At 38.3% G+C, this 19,614-nt stretch overlaps 1 protein-coding gene across 19 annotated transcripts in view; it reads right to left on the bottom strand.

Annotated features, from left to right (window-relative positions):
* Positions 1-19,614, bottom strand: part of Kcnj3 (potassium inwardly-rectifying channel, subfamily J, member 3) — a 186,348-nt gene that overhangs the window by 148,125 nt on the left and 18,609 nt on the right. For 6 of the 19 annotated variants that reach the window (XM_030247723.1, XM_030247736.1, XM_030247730.1 and 3 more), the window contains 2 exons: positions 12,119-17,968; positions 2,979-3,195 (listed from right to left, as the gene is read on the bottom strand). In XM_030247723.1, coding sequence (XP_030103583.1) covers positions 2,979-3,195; positions 12,119-12,820 — 919 coding nt within the window. In that variant the 5' untranslated portion in view covers positions 12,821-17,968. Of the gene's footprint in view, positions 1-2,978; positions 3,196-12,118; positions 17,969-18,323; positions 18,669-19,614 lie in introns of those variants that run through there. The other 13 variants (XM_030247737.1, XM_030247725.1, XM_030247738.1 and 10 more) reach the window with 9 other exon arrangements.

The raw sequence follows: 19,614 nt of genomic DNA, 5'->3' as shown, positions 1-19,614 counted from the left end.
TGGCTTAATTTTACTTAATACTTGAGAAATGATAACAATTGCTTATTTACAATATAAACCCCAAGGTAAAGTGAGTTCCTGTCTAAGTGACCATTATACCTCTAGTCCTTCAGGTTCTTGAAGCACACAACATATATGCAATAAATGTTTAACTCATAAGTGAATGAATGACACAAATATTGTTGAAACGCTACATCAAAACAAGTCCATCCCAAGGCTCTGAATGCAAAAACCAGAGGAAAAAATTATGGTTTTTTTGGTTCTTAATATCACATGAACCCTCTCTACTTTATTCCCAAGAGTAAGTACTTTGAGAAAGAAAAAAATTATGGTAGATGAAGGCATAGTGTAAAAAAAATGTTCAAAATGAATATGAGTACATTTCAATAAAATTTTAAATGATCAAGTAAAATAAAACTGTGTTATTTTGATCAACCTGGGACATGGGGTCTGGAACCAAGATTTACTGAGTTTGAGTTGTCTCACATTTTATTAGCTGTGGAATGAATATAAACAAAAATATCAGATGAATTGTACATAGAGTATATACTATAAAGCAGCAGTTTAGCTTCATATCTTGCTTAATTAAGAGATTTGTTTTAAGAAAGAGAAATTTATGGTCTTCCCCACCAAAAAAAAAAAATCTCTAAGTAAGTAATTCCATCTCTGTCCAAGTTTCACATTACCTATGGAAAGGGTTGATTGCCAGTTGGTTTTCAACAAAATAGACAGAATAAAAATGTAAGAATGGCATCAAAATAAAATCAATAATATGAATGAATAACTGATGTTAGAGAATACCATCTGACCTTTTAACAGCACCATTTACTAGTCATGATTCTCTGAAATACAGCAAAAATTACAAAGCAAATTGTTTCAGCATTTCCCTTAATATACTGATGTAGAAAAAATAATGAAAGACATCATTTTAAAAACACACATACACACACACACACACACACACACACACACACACACACACACCACACACACACATACTTCAAAAAGAATTAATGAATAAGTAAACACCAGGAACAAATAGCTCTCATCTGTAGACTACCTAGTCTAGATTCTTCAACTATATGAAGTTCAACAAACAAAAATGTGAAGGGCGGAGAGATATTGCAGCAGTTAAAAGCCTTTACTGATCTTGCAAGGACCCTAATTCCATTCCCTGTACCAAATTAAGTGGCTCAAAACTGCCTGTAACTCCATGTCCAGAAGATCTGATAACATCTTCTGGCCTCGGTGGGCATACAAAAGCACAGACACAGACACAGACACATACATATACACATACACCCAAATATACATAATTAAAATAAAGTAAATCTCATACACACACACACACACACACACACACTAAAGCTAAGGAACTTATCATGTTTAAATTGATTTTATAAGAAAACGTTTTCATGTTTAAAAATTATAGTGGTTTTGGTGGGAAATCAGATAAACAGATGAGTACACAGTTACATAGATAATGGCCCTAGTAGATTTTAAGGTTGCCAAAAGAAGAAGGTGGAGGTGGAGAAGAAGAAAGAATGAAAGAAAGAATGATAAATAAGAAAAATCTTACCTATCTCAAAGACTTTGAAAATCAGTTAAATTATAAGCAAGTATTTTGAAGAAATACATATTATAAGTAAAAATAGGAATATCTGCCTTGAAGCTCTAATATATTTTATTATGATAAAAGATATAAACATAGACATCTAAACTAAATTTAAATTGGTTCCTTATTTAGTAACATATTTCATAAAGGTGTTGACATTATTTGTTTCTAATATAAAATCTGAGTTTGGAGTGTAAACCATAAAACAACACAAGTCAAATTTCAGAACTTTTTCATTTAATAAATCTTTAATCACTTCTTTTCAAAAATCTTAATTTTTAAATCTAAACTTTAGTAACAAAGGTAATGTTAGACGTAAGTTGAGTTGGTCATTACATTGCTCTGGCTTTAAAGAAAAAGAAGCAGCTTAGAGACAATCAGCTCCTTGCCTAATTACAATCACTATATCACTATAGCACAAAGAGATACTATGAAGTCAAACACTTTATACAAAACTTGAATTTATATTTTTGACACTGTCAATTCTAGTATTTTCATACTTCAACTGTTAGCATTTCAAAAATAAAACTAAAACATTTCTTGTTTCTTTATTTCCTGAAGAAAATGCAAAAAATAAGATGCATGAATATATATTTGCTTACATAAATAATTATTTATATAGTCCTGTATCCAAGCTTAACTGTCAATGTTTATGGCCCAAGTAATATACTTACATTTATTGGTTCTTTTCTTTGCCTGCCTAATTCTCCTCAGAGTGTAGCAAAATATTTTTGATTATTTCAAAGGCATGGGATGCTTAATGACTAATTAAACTGAAGCAGGAGAAAAAAGGGGGGAGCCCTGTTTTTAAAAGGAAGCCATAACCATTATTTAGCTAAGAAAACAGCTGTTCTGCTCTGAAACAATAACACTGCTTTGTGTGCACACACAAGCACACAGGACACATCCCCTGAGGCTCCACAGAGGAGATGCCAGAGCCTCTTCAATAACTCTCTCCTGCATTTTACCACCACAAGTTAGGATCAGCCTTATTGAACTCAGGCTGATCACAAAATGCCCTAATGATTTCATAACCTTAAATTTTGAAAGACAAATGATTATAGGAAAACTTAGTGTGTTATTAAAACAGAATAGCACACTCATTTTAAGACATTTATCTCAATATACTTTTAAGACATTATTTCAGTTTAGCTTAATTATTATTCCTGGGTTATTATCAGGTATATGACCACCAAAACAAAAATCTTCATTTGCAAAGTATTTTGTGCTATGAAGATGTGAAATGACATGTCTTTACCTTCAGGCTTGTAAACTGAGACATTAGGCCAGTGAATGCAGGTACTGGAACATTGTACAGAATTTTAAATGAAAAACGTGATGGCACATCTACATTCTCACTCACCTGTGGTTTCCACAATGCCTTCCAGGATGACGACAACCTCGAACTGTTCAGTTTGCATGCTTCGCTGGGATAGGTCATAGAAGGGGCTTTTGGCATCGATCACGTGGCAAATTGTGAGAGGGGACACAAGAAAAAGTTGATCGGCCCCTGTACTAAAACCTACATCCAGTTCAAGTTGGTCAAGGGGAAGGAACTCACCCTCAGGTGTCTGCCGAGACTAGACAAGCACACAGAAAAAGAAAAAGAAGAAATCACCACTTGTGCTGAACATTTCAAGGCAGCTCAACAGTCGTAGACATCATGGCCAACATTCTGCACTATCAATCGTCAGCAATGCAATCCAAACAAATCATTATGCAGCTATATTCTACCGAATGGGCTGAAATCTCATGTAGCTCACACAGAACATACATGCATTATTTATAATAAACAATTTACTATAATTACCAGTCCCTAACTCCTGAGCTCTGGAGACATGCCTGCTCTAACAATGGCTGTGAGCACAACTATGGAACTTATTGTGTATCTGCCCACTGCTTGAAAGAAATCTCTGCATAATAACCAATTGAATGCCAGAGCTGTCTTTCCCCAGAAAGCAAATACACTTTGCAATTCAACTGGAAGTTGACAACCTCAGCAGTGCTGACCACAGTTTAAGAAGTGATTTGTTGAAATTTTGAAAAGTAAACTACATAATTGTTTCTTCAGGAATTTTGTAAAGTCACAATTGGCTATAAAACAGAAAAGACATGTTCATACTGAATTGTGACATGGGTGTATGATAATAAATGTGAAAAAAGTGTATGCTAATAGTTCATGGTTTTCATGCACCTAGCAATAACACACTGCATATAATTCTCTACTCCTCTACTTATTAAATTTTTAGTATATCCAAAAAAAATCTGCTCTATTAAACAAAATAGAATTTTAAGAAAGCTGTCTTCAACAAATAGTTCATTAAAACTCTCATATGATAGTGTCATTTTGTTACAATGTAATCACTCAAAAGCGTAAACAAACCAGATACATTATAGGACTGTGGATAAAAAGCAAATGGGAGCAAACCACAAAAGTAGACTTTCTCATTTTTGTTCCATTTGTTTTCATTTTGTTTAACATATTTATTATATAAAATAGTTGTGCAAGCAAATATTTAGGTTTAGCATCAACAAAAGAAGCAAATAGAGCCTGGATATTTAGATTCATACAGAAAAGGATTAGTGGTAAGGGTTTGATCCCAATGGTTTAGTGGAACTTGGAAATATCTGGTATATTTTAAGACCCATCATGAGCAAATTAAACAAATGAAAAAAAAAAAAATAAAATCAAGAGCATGAGTCTGCCCCCCAAAAACAATATTCATTTCAAAACAAAAATCTTATTTTTATTTGTAACAAATATATTGGATTTGGTAAGTAAGGTAAACCATGGTTGGTAAATAAGGCTGAAAATTCTGAAGAATCATTAAATTATCTGCTTTTCCTAGGAAAAGAGCAGTAGTTTCGAGTCAGTGGTTGTAATGTTAGAATTGACAGCGCCACACTCGTCTTTAAAAGCTAAACTGATTCATTTGAGAGGCTCCATTACAATTATTAATACTGGGAAGTTTACTTGGGCAGGACAATCTCCATCGAGCACACTGAGACAAAGTTTCTTGTTTCTTCTCTAAGTAGAATGTAAAAGTAGCAGAAAAGGACCGGGCTGGGGGTTTCTGGACAAAAGATTGGGAAAGAATTGAATTCTGATGGCAGTTTTTGTTTTCAATCTGTGGGGAAACTGATTACCCCAAATGCAAAACCTCAGCCTTAGCCATCAACACTGGAAATAATTTTAGTATTTTCAAAACAGCAGGAAAAAAATGCCTGCTTGGAGCTTTTTCCAGAAACCTATATTCTCAATATAGTCTCAAATTACTAAATTAAAAATGAGACTGGCTGTCTCAGAATACTGCCAGCTGATTGATCACTGATTCGTGTATGGGAATGATAACTGAGAAACAAAAAACAGGGACAAGGCTCACTTTATTGTTCTCTTACCTAAGAAGCAACAGGTGCTACACAAGCACAAGGTGATAATCTGAAATCTATAAGTTATGTCTATAATTTGTGTCTGATAACTAGCTACTTTAAATTCTGGTTTTCTCTACGACAGCCTGAATAATGTATTTAAGCACTCGTTTTTTGGTAATATTTCTCCAAAAAAGATAATTTTTGATCATTATATATATATACCAAAACAGAAATTCACCTTATTTTTGATATATTTGTTATTCATACCTGTGGCTTTAGAGTTATTATGCTTAATATTTCCTAATATTATCCTTTTAACAACTGAAGAAAGAAAGTGATCTAAACACAGCTAGACTACCAGGAGATTGTCAAGCTTGAATTGGGAATACTTCATTGTTTAGTAAAGAGGTTTATTAATACATAGGTGATTTCACTTTAAATGTGCATAGATCCATTCCATTCAGATTCAACATGTCTTTGTTTTTAAATGTTTGCTCATTCCATATAAATTAATGTTGTCTTGTCCACCTTTCAACAACCAATGCCTTTCAACTATGTACCAGATCCAGATCTCCCTATTTTGTGACACTATGGAGAAAGTGCTAATAACTTCGTTTACTTGAAAGGTGCCCCTCATATTTCTTGTAAAATCAGTGATACCCCACACATATGTATTAAAAATTGTTTTGCAGCAGTCACTATATAATCCGTTGTTTAATTTCCGGAAATACTGCAACATAAATTTATCATACACACCTTCATCATTTATGTCAGGACATTAGATACCTCATCCATAAATTCATTCACTTTCTGATTTTTGTTTGTCTCCTGGACTTGATAATAGACTATGAAGTCTATAAATAACTAGAACTAGATAGAAGGCTTTGGAGGAGGTCAAAAGTGAGAGACGTGGTGGTGTCAGGGTGGAGAGTGCTGGAAGACTAAAGCTCTCTGAAGTCTTAACTGCTGACTGGAGTTGAGTTCCACTATCACTGCTATGCCACTTTTGAGCCTGCAGAAAGCTGCACGGGACAACTACATTCATTCTCAAAACAGACCCTTTCTGAACTGGTTTCTAAAAACTATCATCTAGGAGCTCCTACTTCTCATACAAGTCCCAAGATCAGCCAGAGCAAAATTAACAAAGTAATAATAAAAATGCTTTTTAAGTGTTATACTAGACATTGGGTGATTTTGTTTAAAAACTATGACATTTACATGCATATGAAAACTGAAGATAGAGAGGAAAAGATGGTTAAGTAAACAGCCTTCTAAAGGCCTCTGCCCTCTACATTGTGACCACATGCTGATACAGTATATATATATATATATCCTATCAGCTTTCTATCCTGTGTGGCTAATAACTCCTATGTTCAGTGTTGATAATAGGCAGAATCTTTTTTGATAAAATGAGTTTAATCTTTCGTAATTTCATCATGATAAGTGTTCTGAGTCAATAAGCAGACCTCCTTTATTAGAGTGTTTGTGGCTGGTGAACATCGATCCTGAAACAATTTTCCTATTCCAACAGGAGCTTAGAGTAGGATTATTACACTGATAAAATATGAAAGAGTGGTCTGATTAGACAGTAATTCACATTGTCTTTAAAGACAAAAAGTTGTTCAAAATTTAGATTGAAATAGTAAAATATTTAAATAAAGGATCTGATTGTAAAGATTCTGAAAACTGTAGAAGAAATGAGAAAATAAGTAAATGTAGGAAGAAAGAAAACAAAGGGAAGTTGGTAATTCTTAACAATTTAAAAGATAAGTTTTTAAAACTCTCATCTGAAAATGGCTTAGAAACAACTGCAAAATTTGATTATATGGAATTATAGAAAGATACTAAAAAGAGCTCCATTATTCCAAAGCCAAAGCAGTTGTTTTACATACTAAAGAACAAGTTTTGAATTGGCAGAAAGTTACTAAGGCTTACCAATTGCTTGTATGTTCTGTCTCAAATTACAATTTGAGCATGGATTTTTGAAACAAATTGTATAATTTCAATTATAGTAATAAGTTCTAAGTTATTGTTCACATTAAAACATCTATATAAAAATATTCAATTATACAGTTCATACTTAATGAGAAGAGGTCTCTGAATGTATTGTAAGTTTTTTTTCCTAAATGTAAAGTGATGTGTTTGACTTTTAAAGAATCAATTATTATCCAATGACTTTGGGTCCTCTCGGATTCTAAAACAGTGGACAAGATAAGCAAGTACAATTTTACAACTGATAGACAAAAAGAGTCAAATGCTCAGAGGGGAGTGCCTCATTCAGGAACTTTAGACAAATAGATTGCTTTCAGTGTAAGAAACAAAGATAATTGAAGGTTTATACACATTCACATTTGTCTTTGCCCTAGCATACAGAAGCAGACCTGTGTCCATCCACGGTCGTTCTTGGCATTATGTGGCCAGGTGTAAATACCCTGCAAAGCGTCCGCCTTACTAATGCTTCCTAGATACTTGCTAGGCTTCCATCTCTGGCCTGTAACTGAGTTTTGTTTCAGTTTCAAACTGGCAGAGGATTCTGAACAAAATGCCTACTCATTGCTGCCTGATGCTGCCATAGTCAGTAACCTGTTCATACCTTTGATTTTCCACAGTTCTCACCTGACAAAGTTCTGTACCATCAGTGCCAAGGAAAGAAGGATCAGGTAGAGAGGGCAAAATAATCTCTCATACCACTGTCTATCCTTACACCTAGAATTTCACTTCTCTTTAAATGTGCTCTATCATATCTTTGAGTTTTTAATATGCCAGTATGTGGTCAACTCACAAAGAAAAAGTGCATTGAGTGTACTCAGAGTAAGCCCCTAGAGGTAAGAGTAGGAACTGTCTCTAAGACATGTCCTAAGACCAGGCATTAAACTGCCTCTGTGACTCAAAGCAATTATGACAAAACCTATGGCATGCTGGTCAGAATTTACGGTAGCTACAGAAGCATGTAGACCTAAATTTCCATCTGGACTGTCTGTGATGGACAATTTTTACGGTCATTTTGGATGGTTAAACCTTGAAATTTTAGCTCAGGTAGAATTAAAGTCAATGTTAAGTCTAAAAACCACTTTTTTTTAATGCTAAACTAATTAAACCCATAGATATCCTTTTTTAAGAAAGGAATGTACCTTATTTAGATGCAATATAATTTATCTTGTAATAGATTATGTGAGCCTTTTGTACTTATCAAATGAAAGCTCTGCTGTGTGTCTCCATGGGGGCCCTTTGTTGGCTTTATAATAACTGTGGGCAGGATCTGTATCCCTGTTTGCACATTGCTTTCCTACTAAACAACACCCTTCAGTCCATGAAATGCCTTTTCCTGCCTCCTTTTATCATCTGTTCCTGCCTACTGCTGCTTACTTCTGTGCTTTCACATCTCTTACGTTTGTTCATACTTTATGTATGCGCACAATGCACCCTGTACTTTATAAGACCCATATTAAAACAAACAGAAACAAATAAAACAAAATAAAATATTGCTAGCAGTGTAAAAAGTATTTTAGAAAGAGCCTAAGATCTGCACCTATTAGAGAACTTTCATGCTTGGGTCAAAGAGGGCAAAGCTAAAGCAAAACTAAATAATTTCTATATTATTTATTTATTTATTTATTCATTCATTTAGGTTATAATGAGCTCCACTGAAACAACCCATATCAGGCCTGGCTCCTAGCAGTTCTGATGGACTCCATCTTAGAACTCTATGACACTTTAGCAGAAAACATTGATCTTATTCAGATATACACATTTCATGTGGATTGATGTTTTTAAAAAGAAGGTTAGGGTCTAAAGAAAAGTTTCACCAAAATCTATTTTGAAGGCGTCAGTCAGGCAAGATAAGATTATAGACAGTGAAAAACAAAATCTCAAGTGCAAGGTATGAAATAAAGACTTCCAACATCTAATTCTTCAGTTTAGAAGCGCTAGTGCCTCGTGTTTAGAAGAGTAATGGGTTGACAACAAACCAAAAGTACTCTGGAGACAAAACAGTCTTAAGAAATTTCAGTGTTTTCAGTTGGAAACTGGGGGGTGGAACACAAATTGCCTTCATGCAATTGATAAGCAAAATTAAAATTAGGCTTGAGAGTTAAATTTTTTCCACCAGACCATTGGGAATTCCATAGAAGGACGAGTAGGAAGCTTCATATTATCCAATGTTTGAAAGTTTGAAAGGCGCTACCCTGTTCTCAGTGTCTTTGAAAACACTGAAAGTAGATTATTATTATTGAATAAATCTATATTTGTGGTTTTTGTTTTTCATTTTCTGAGTAGAAAATGTTACTTAAATTATAAGAAAATATATGTGTACTATAATTATCATGTTTCAATAATATACTGGCATTGGCATTTGTTGACATGAGAATGCAGTATATTGTGTGTTGAATACACATGACTATAGCATCTATAGTGTTAAAATGGTTTACAATAGCAAACTGGATACCCGAACTGATAATTAGTAAGCATATATGCTATTCATAGCAAGTTTTAAAACTTTTAGCCTTTATATAATTTTTCTCCTATATATCATAGCTGACTGTTTTAGGTCACTTCAAGTGTCTCTTACAGAAAATAAGGGTCACTCATTAAAGCAAACATCCCCTCTAATTTTGCTTAGTATTATTATTTTCTCAGTAGCACATGAGTTCTTTTCCATATTGTATAAGAAAATTATTTAAAAACCTATAAGTATTTATTATAATTACCATGCCTGCCAGAAAAACAAATTTAAAACAAGCTACATTAACTTCATTATAATTTCTGTCAATATACAATAAATGTCACATTTTAATACTTTCAGTTTCTAATAAATCATAAGACAAGTACCTCATTACTGCTCTATTATTTGAGTGTGATATTGATTTTATAACCTTGTGTTCATATAGCACCTTGCTGAAACATTATAATATTTTACTTCTTAATTCAAGATACTGTTCTGGTAATAGTAGTAAATGGAAGTGCATAGTAATTCTTTATGAGTATATGCACACTGCAGAGACCCAAAACTTCCATTCATTTTCCACATCTATATCACTGGTCTCTAGTTTAATTTTAATCGTATCTTGGATTTTTAAAAATAAAAATTGACAATGTTTGCAACAACTAAAATAAGTTGTATGTGGAAACACACCAGTTTTATTACATAACCTTATTTGTTTGAAAAATTAAGAATGGCAAAAACTTGAATTCTTGTGAGTAGGATAAACTACTCTTAACGAGAGTTCCCAAGCGATATCCACACACAGGTTCCTTGACAGTGTTCAAAGATTCAGATTGCTCCAGAGCCTCCCTAAACAATATGGAGAGTTCACTCTACACATAGAAGTGAGCACACACAGCTATCACTATCATAACCATGTTTGCAACTCATCCACTTGGCTGTATCTCCCATCCACTTAATTCAAACAGTTGTGAATAAAACGAAACCCTGCCATAAATTACAACAATTGTGTACATCTAAATTGTATAAAAGAACAAAGTCAATTAAAATTATGTAATCATAGCTATCCATGTGAAAAATGTATACCAGAGCCAGGCTGGGAATTTTACACTCTGATATCAAAACTGCTATTTGTTTACTAAGGCAGCATAGAAAGGACTCATGTGATGAAAAGTGACAGGGCAAGTGAACTGCTTTAATTCAAACACTGAACTGGCCAAGTTGGTCAAGAATAATTAGGATGAGGTCTTATAAGTGCTAATGAAAGTGACAGAAGAGCAAAACATTCTTTTAATCCATGGAGAATACTTTTAATTGTATAACAAGTTGAGGCTGGATAAAACAATATAGTTGAGTGGTGCAAACTGAAATTTCAATGGCAAAATTTTACCTCAACCCAAGTATCAGTCATTTTATTACCTCTAAGTTCTGAACCCAGCTATACTTTTTTATATAATCTCAGATTAATTTTTTTCAATAATGAACTATTAATTTGTGGTTATCGTTTTCAGTTTGTGAACATTTGAAAACCACTCTGGAAAATCCGTGGAAGAGGAGGAAGAGGAGGAGGAGGGGGGAGAGAAGGAAGAAGAAGAAGAAGAAGAAGAAGAAGAAGAAGAAGAAGAGGAGGAGGAGGAGGAGGAGGAGGAGGAGGAGGAGGAGGAGGAGGAGGAGGAGGAGGAGGAGGAATAGGGAGAGGAAGAGGATGAGGAAGAAAAAGTGGTGACATCTGTAGACCTTCAGAGAGAACTAGACTTTAATTCCTCTTTCTCAGACTCTAATTTGCAAATAACTAGGGGACACTTCTTGTTTGCGGTGCTGTCTTCTGAGGGCTACAAGGACCTTACCTTAATAACAACCCTATGATCAATTTGTTTTGGCGTTTACAGCACTGATGTTAGGAAGCAATCTTCTTTAATGGATGCTCAAAAGCTTCAAGTAAAATCTATAATTGACAAAGTCTTCATAGAAACAGGCAATTAAGAATAAAATTAACAAGAGACTCTACAGGGAAAGCACTCAAGCTTTCACAGAATGCATCTCTAGAGGGATACACACACACACACACACACACACACACACACACACACATTATAGTTTTTAAAGAAACAGATATGGTGCCTTCTGTTTTACTAAGAGCTTCCTGGATCTGCTATGTTTGTTTAAAAGATGACCACAGTTAAACTTACTGTGTCCTGAAGAGTAATCCACCTAGTAGCATTATTGGGACAGGGTACACTGCAGACTAAACTCAAACTAAAGTTGAGGCAACTTCCAACATCTAATTCTTCCCATTAGAAGCCTTAGTGCCTCATGTGTAGAAGAGTATTGAGTTGGCAACAAACCAAAAGTGCTCCAGGGACAAAACAGTAGTGGGAGAACAGGAGCCCACAGCTCTCCCTACCACCATTATGGTGTGCTGCAGCACATCAGAGGTGAGGAATATAAACAAGAACAGGGACAAAACCAGAACTGGCAACTATGCCCTCTGCCCAATTACCATCCCTTTTTACCCCTCCCCACATCGCACCCCCTCCTCCAAAGAAGTTTACCTGTGGTGGAAGGAAAAAACCCTGGAGGGAAAACCCAGAGGAGGGAGCAGAGTGGTTCCCAAGGGGATTAAATCTTTGGGTTTCTGGGGTGGGGGGGTGGGGGGACATCTGCTTGAAGAAGGGGAGGGCTGCACTTACTTTGAGCAGCTTGCAGCGGATCTGCGCGGAGACCATGTGGCTGTTGCGCAGGTTGCCCACCCGGAACATGAGAGTGAGTTTTCCGTCCCTCATGGAGATAACCGCATGCTCGCTAAACATGAGGGTCTCGGCGCGCTTTTTGGGCTGGGACATCTTGATGAACATGCAGCCGATGAGGAAAGCGTCCACGATGGAGCCAAGGATGGACTGGAAGAGGAAGAGGATGATGCCCTCGGGGCACTTATCTGTGATGTAGCGGTAGCCATAGCCGATGGTGGCCTCGGTCTCGATGAAGAAGAGGAAGGCAGAGGGGAAGTTATAGACATTGGCCACACAGGGAGTGTAGTTGCCGACATGGGCTTTGTTCAGGTCGCCCCGGGTATAAGCGATCACCCACCACATGGACGCCATGAAGAGCCAGGCCACGGTGTAGGTGAGGATGAAGATAAAGAGGTTCCAACGCCACTTGAGATCCACCAGGGTAGTGAAGAGGTCCGAAAGGTAGCGACTGGTCTCGCTGCCCAGGTTACCATGCTGCACATTGCACCGGCCGTTCTTGTCCACGAACCGCTGCCGTTTCTTCTTGGGCACCAGCTGCTGCTGCGGGCCCTGTCCTGGCCCCTGAGGCTGTAAGCCCGAACCGCTCGACGAAGTGGTCACTACCTGGTAATCGTCCCCAAATTTCCTTCGGAGTGCAGACATAATACGGAGGGGCGAGCCAGATTCAAACACGAAGCGGAGGCGCAGGAGCCAAGCGCTGCAAACCAGCACCAATAAGGAGGTGGGGGCAGGGGATGAAAGCAGGAGGGGAGGGGACGAAAGCAGGCGCCTGGGTTGGGGGTGGGGGTGGGGAGCACCCTGCAGGTAGCAGCAGTCTTTGCCCCGTCCGGATGCCTCTCCTCCCCTGGGACAGAGGCTTTCTTTCCAGGAGCAGGGCTAAAACAGAAGTGTTCTCCCACACTCAAGGCAAGGGGAATGCAAGGGGCAAGAACCCAAGTGAAAATTTGCCTCTGAGCTCTTTGAGGCTTCTCTTTTTCCCCCCACCATCACCATCCCGGGCCACCTCTTACCTTTCCACGGCACCCCACCCTCGACTGTCCTGCAGCACCCATGAACTGGTTGCTGAAAATTAATGAGTTTGACAAACAAGTCCCACCCCACCTGCTAACTCCCCAAGCTTCTAAACTGCTCCACCTGCCTGGTCCAGACCCTCCCCCCTCCCAGCTGCACCCTAATCACCCGCCCCCCAGGAGTGTCCCTAGGTCCCTTGTCACTCCCGCCTCCTATCTTTTAGCCAAAATCCCGCCCAGAGGCATGTCTCCTGGGCAGCGGTGCAACGCCCCCTACCCACTCTCTGCTGGTTCAGAATCCCCCTCCCGGGACTCTAGAGACCTGTACTCCTGAGGTGCGCCGGCGGCCGAGTTTTCACGCGCTCCACCTGGGCCTTTGGGTGGACTCTCCGGAGGGGGTGAGCGGACGTCAAGCTACCCCTGCGCTCCAGGGAGCTCTGGAAGCCTGGGCACTCACCCAGTGACAGAGAACAGGCGGAGGCTCTGCAAGCAGCACAGGCAGTCTGGCCAAGCACCCTGCGCTTAGGGTGCCTGACCCCTTTCTACTTTTCTTGGTGTTCCAAGATGAGAACCAATGCAGGTGTGTCAGGCTCCGTGCCTCCCTGGGGACACTACACAGCCTCTGCCAGAAACCCCTGATGCTCCAAGCAGAGACTGACTCGGACGCCTGACTCCCGGGTTCCTTAGCGTGCGATGCCCTCTTTCCAGGCGACAGTGCGACTGCTGAACGGAGGTCAGACTTTCAGGTTAAACACCGGCTTTTGCTCCAGCTTTTCCCATGCCTCTCAATAGAAACATTTGAGTCTTCCTTCCTTCGATCTCCTATTCCATGTCCGCCCTTTGCTTGTCCCGGATGGATGGAGGATGCAAGGCTCAAGCGGAGGCAACCAGAATGAGGTGTGTGTGTGCTGGTGCGTGTGATCAGCTGCAGAACCACACTAGCCCCGCCTGTCCTTGCCTTCCCCCGCTGCTCAACCAGCCTGAATTGCACCTCCGCGCCTGGGTTGAGCCTGCAGTGTCTGGCAGCTTAGAGAATGTGAGCCCCTCCAATGAGAAGCAGCTTTAAATCTGCTCCCAAAAGGCAGCCAACTCTTCCCCCCTCCCATCCCGCATCAATCAGAAAGCCCCCAGAAAGCAACAAATGCTGCTTTCTGCGGGGAGTACAATATGTCTCTATTTCTAGGACTTTCTTTTAAGCGAATAGAATACTAGGATTTGGGAATGCATCATCAACAGAGATTCGACTTTCAGATAGGCATATTCAGAACCCAAAATTACCAAACCAGAGGGACCTGACAATCAAGAAAGGCTACACTGAACGGAAACACCAAACCCTTTCTGAAAATGATTCTATGAGGGGGGCTTAGAATAACTACAGTTAGTGTGTGGCAATAATTGAGGGAAAAGTGCCACATTTTAATGGCCCCAGCCTGGCAGTTAACTTAATGGAGGGGGCAAAGTGCAAAAACAGCTGATATAGAGCCCTTGAGTAAATGCCAGCTTATTTACCACATTTCATGCTCGTTTTAAAATGTCATGGAGTCTTATGCCATGTTCCATACAGTCCAGATATGCAAAGTTGGTAGTAAGTCATCAACTCTTGCTATAAAAACAAAGGTTGACTATAAGAACTGGAAACAAAAAAAGCACACAATCACTAGACCATTTCTCCCTGGTAGACACTCACTGCTCCTCTGCCCTAAGACAAACATTCATGCACTCAAAAGCAGAGGACTTGCAAAACGTTTAGCTCCAATTACAGCTTCTCCTATGGGGTCTCTGCAAAGAGGACAGCAATGTATTCTCTGGAGGTTAGACAAAACAGGGACTCTCTGGCCCTGGAATCCTAAGGCCCTTTTGAATACAGCTATATCATTTACAAGCTGGGTGACCTTGAGCAAGAGAAAAACCGTGGAGCCTGAATTTCCCCCTCCAAAAAAATAAATAAATGAAAATGAGAGTTTTATATTTTCCCGGTGATGATAGAGAAACAAAGGAATAAAAGAAAAGTAATGCTATTTTTATTATTTATTTTACTATTTAATCATTTCTCCTCCAAAGGATATACTGGGCTGCCAAGTTTTAGCAGTGCAAAGAGGAGACCATGAGTGAGTTATTTAAGTCGTTGCCATGATGTGACCTACCACAACTCCTTATCTTATTTCTGTTTCTCCTCCACTCTGTCCTTGGCAGGCTGCTGTTTCGATTGCTAAAACACTTGCAGACCTAAGCTGATCCCTGGGCTACTCCAGGGTCTTCTTTCTCACCCTGTAATATTCTTGTCCTTCCCATGGGTCTTATTGCCTCCCTGTTTAAGTGTGTTCTCCATAGAAAAGCCTTCCTTAGTATCTCAGACCCTCTTTGTCTCATCAGTCAGGTTCCTTGCTCATGAGCAAGTTTTCTTGATGCTGTTTTCTTTCTGTCAATGTTCTTCTCCCTCTGTTGGCAATCTGATAAAACAGGCTCTACAAGGGTGAAAGTCCTGTCCTTTTTGCCTTTCTTTGTCTCTCCTTCCTAGAATTGTACTGGTCTCATGCTTGGCAAACCATATTTCTTGGATTATTACATATGTCAGTCTAAACCGTTAGCAGCTCCCCAACAATTCACTAAATCTATACTCAGAATGTAACCTGCACTAACTGGCATCCCTTACTTGAAAGAATACGAAAGAACATTGATGCTTAAAAGAGAATATTTCTTGTTACATTAAGAATTTATGTTCTATCAGTCTTTTGGATCTTTACCCAATATGTTTGAAATAATACCTGTACTTTATTTAAAAGGACATGACTAACCTTTCTTTAGGACCCTAGTCAGCCAAACATGGTGGAGTATGATTTTTAATCCCATCATCCAGTAGACAGAGGCAATCAGATCTCTGTGAGTTTGAGGCAAGCTCCAGGCCATCCATGTATAAATAGTGAGGCTCTTATAGAATCATGATGGTTTAATAACAAAAAACAAAGTATTTTCATATCTTCCTACCACCATTCCTTGGTGAGTACTAAACTCAAATTGATTTAATTGCATTGTTTCAGAATGATTGACTTTAAGTTTTTATCTGAGTTAATGAATCTTTTGACAATTGTTTTATGAATTTTTGCCTGGGAGTAGAGCAGAGTTTTCAACCATTTCTGAAATAGCATGAAGCTTTTTTACTTCTGCCATTTGTACTGCATGTAGTACAGGCAAAGTGTCACTCTAGTAGTAACAATTATTAAGTCAAAATATCGTTCAACTGAAAAATCTTGAATTTGCTTCACATGCTGTGATGTCAAATAGTCATCCATGATATACTTCTTTTCCTATAAATAAACTCAAAAAATCGCACAGGTTTATACATTTGTTTTTGTCTTTTACAAGTAGTAAACAGTTACATAAACAAAAGAGTTATTTTAAAATAAAGTCATCTTTTATTATTAATAACATTTGATTTGTTTATATACTTTGCATGCTGAGTGTCCAAGTTGAAAGTTTAAGAAGACTTGGTCAACTTTAATCCTCTTTTTACACATGAGCACACTGTGGGTACAGAGAGTAAATGATTCATGTAACGTAACGGCACACACAGAAAACTAGAGGCTGAAATTTGAATTCAAGTAGTGTGTCCTCAGAGCCTTTGTGGTCCATCCATCTTCTTCCAGCAGTGTTAGAAGAGTAGTTTATTACTCCTAACCTAGACCTTGGGACCCTCTTCTCCACAGGGCATGTTTCTCATTGATGTGAACTTTGATAGACATCCAAAATGGTCTCACATAGCCTATCAAACTCTTTTCTACGTTTCATTCAGAATGAGCTCTTCTCTAGTCAGCTCTGACTGCTAGCAATGATGCTCCATATTAACTCACCTTCAAATAACACACCTCATTTTTCATTACATTGTGTTCTTCCTAAGAAATGTACATCTCAGACACTAGCATACAAGAGGGTAAAAGAACTCATCCACATTTCATGTCAACACCCACTTCTTGCATAACACTGAATCCTCCCAGTGACAATAATCCATCCTTTCCTTTGGTGCCCATTTCTTCCGACTTCATCATGACATGTTTAATATTCCAGTCTGTGTGGAGACTAGAATTCACCAAAATTGTCTAAATAGAAGGCAAACTCCCTGAGCCTGTATCTGCTAATATTTGATACTCTCTTTACTTCAGGGGTACATCCTAACCTTGTATATGTAAAGTACTTAAGAGAGGTCTGAAGAACCAAGCTTTACAAAGAGCTCACTGAAATGCTCCAGGCAACATCACGAGTATCTTAAGGTTGAATTTGGAGAGCCTAGCTAGAAAGACAGTAAGGCAAGGCTTCTAATATACACTGGTTCGCTTTAGGTCTCTGTCACTTTAGAGGCACAGTACTGCCTGCTAAGTTTAATCGTTTCTCATATGCTATCATGTCACTCTTCCCACATGACTGAAGCCTTGACCTCTTTGTGACATTGAGTCCCGCTCCTTGAAAATATTTACAGATGAACCAAGCTCCTCTCTCCTTGTGAGGACAGCTGCTTCCAGGATGAGGATCTGGAGGGCAGCCAGCCACACAGTGCTGAGGCCAGGCGATTGTGTGGAGAACAGATGACAGAAGGCCACTGAATCCGATGGTATTGGATAAACTGAGGGCAAACCTTATGCATGGACTGGGTCAAAATGTGGCAAAGGCACAGAATTACATACCAGGGCACAACTGACATAAAAGTCAGGGGAAAAAAATTGCAGAAGGCATAAACATTTGGAGTCTTCTGTTTGAAGATAAGGTGGTAGATCACAAGCAAACTAACCTGGAGTTCAGAGGGAAAGAGAACAAAGCTATATTTAACAACAGGCTCAGATAAGGCCAGGCTACATATTTATTCTGCCTAGAGAGTACTTTTGGCAATGTCTTATTTGCTGTGTCCAAAATAAGTAATATCATGAATAACTGGTACTTCAAAAATGAAGGATGTGATTTTGTATTTTATACTAAAAAAGCATGACTTTGAACATGCAGTTATCCTATTATGTAACTGAACAGTGTGAGGAAAAGTACATACCTAATATAAAAGATAAAACCTCTGCCCCTGAGAAGACCAAATTCTAAAAATGACTTAATCGGCCAACTGTGACAAAAGCAAGTCTTTGAGCACCCCAGTGTACCTGGAGTGGGCCTCCTCATTCATGGACTGTGACTGTGATGCACCACGTGACTGTGGGAAGGCTTGCCGGCTTGCTGGCTTGCTAGAATTATTAATTTCTTGAATAAAAAAAGTGGCCGATATTATTTGTAGGTGATTTTCTTCTCATTTTTCCAAAAGGAAAATGAAGGAGTGGCAAGCCGGAGACCTAAAGCTTTCATCCTTCAAAAGGCTACGTGCTCCCATTGCCAACAGAGGTTTGGCTACATCTGGGAAGAGGTCACTTTTTGAAATGCTATATGCAATTCTGAGAAATAGAATGATATTCCTTTTCTCACTCTCCTAAAAAAAGAATACAGAAGTTATTTTCTCCCATGCCAAAAAAAGAAGAAGAAGAAAACCAAAGAGAGAAATCAGTTTGAGATTTGATTGCACAGATGAGAACAGAGGCCTTGCCAGACCATGGAAGATGACTCAGGAAGCCTTTAATCTTGGCTCCAACCTGGTCTCTGCCTAAGGGTTCAGAAAGAGGTAATAACCCATTGTCACTAGGAGGCCATTTATTAGCAAGGCTTTCCTCACTGACCCTTCTCTTTACCACAGAGCTGTGCCACAGAGTAGTCTGGTGTATAAAAGAATAAAGACTTTTTAATAGTCTTCTGGAAGTTGGTCTACTTAATAAGGTAAACATTTGTTCTATAAGGTATAAATGTATTGAGGTGGTATACAGAAAACAAACATCCGTACCAATATCAGTATTTCTAAGTTGCCCTCGGGAACATCAATGGAGTTACAGATACACACACACACACACACACACACACACACACACACAGAGAGAGATTATACTTACTTTGATATGCCAGACAATGAAAGTATGTTTACTATGTATCTATCATTAGGCCAAAGTTGACAGGTGGGGAATAATGAAGTCATCATACTAACAGGATGTATTATCAACATTATCTATAACAATAGCAATACTCTATGGATGTGGCAACTATTAAATAAAGAGGATTACTTTATTAGCAATCAGAACAAGTTCCTTAGGGAACTTTTCCAGCTAATGAAACTCTTCCAAGTTCTATCTTACTAGAATCATATTTTGTTCATCATTAGGTAATAGAATTTCAAACCATTTTACAACTCCAAAACTAAAAGATAAAATTCACAACAAAAGTAGGGACAAGATCTGTATATAATTAGAAAAAAATAAAGAATGTTTATGTATGTTTGATAATTAATATTGACTATCAGTTACCTAGAAGATGGACATCTAGGCATACCAGTGAGGGTTTAAGAAGTTAGGCTCT

The sequence above is a fragment of the Mus musculus genome, chromosome 2, assembly GCF_000001635.26.
Source record: "Mus musculus strain C57BL/6J chromosome 2, GRCm38.p6 C57BL/6J".
NCBI classification, from domain to species: domain Eukaryota; kingdom Metazoa; phylum Chordata; class Mammalia; order Rodentia; family Muridae; genus Mus; species Mus musculus.
The sequence above is the reverse complement of the archived record's forward strand: the minus strand, read 5'-3'. Positions and strand labels throughout refer to the sequence as shown.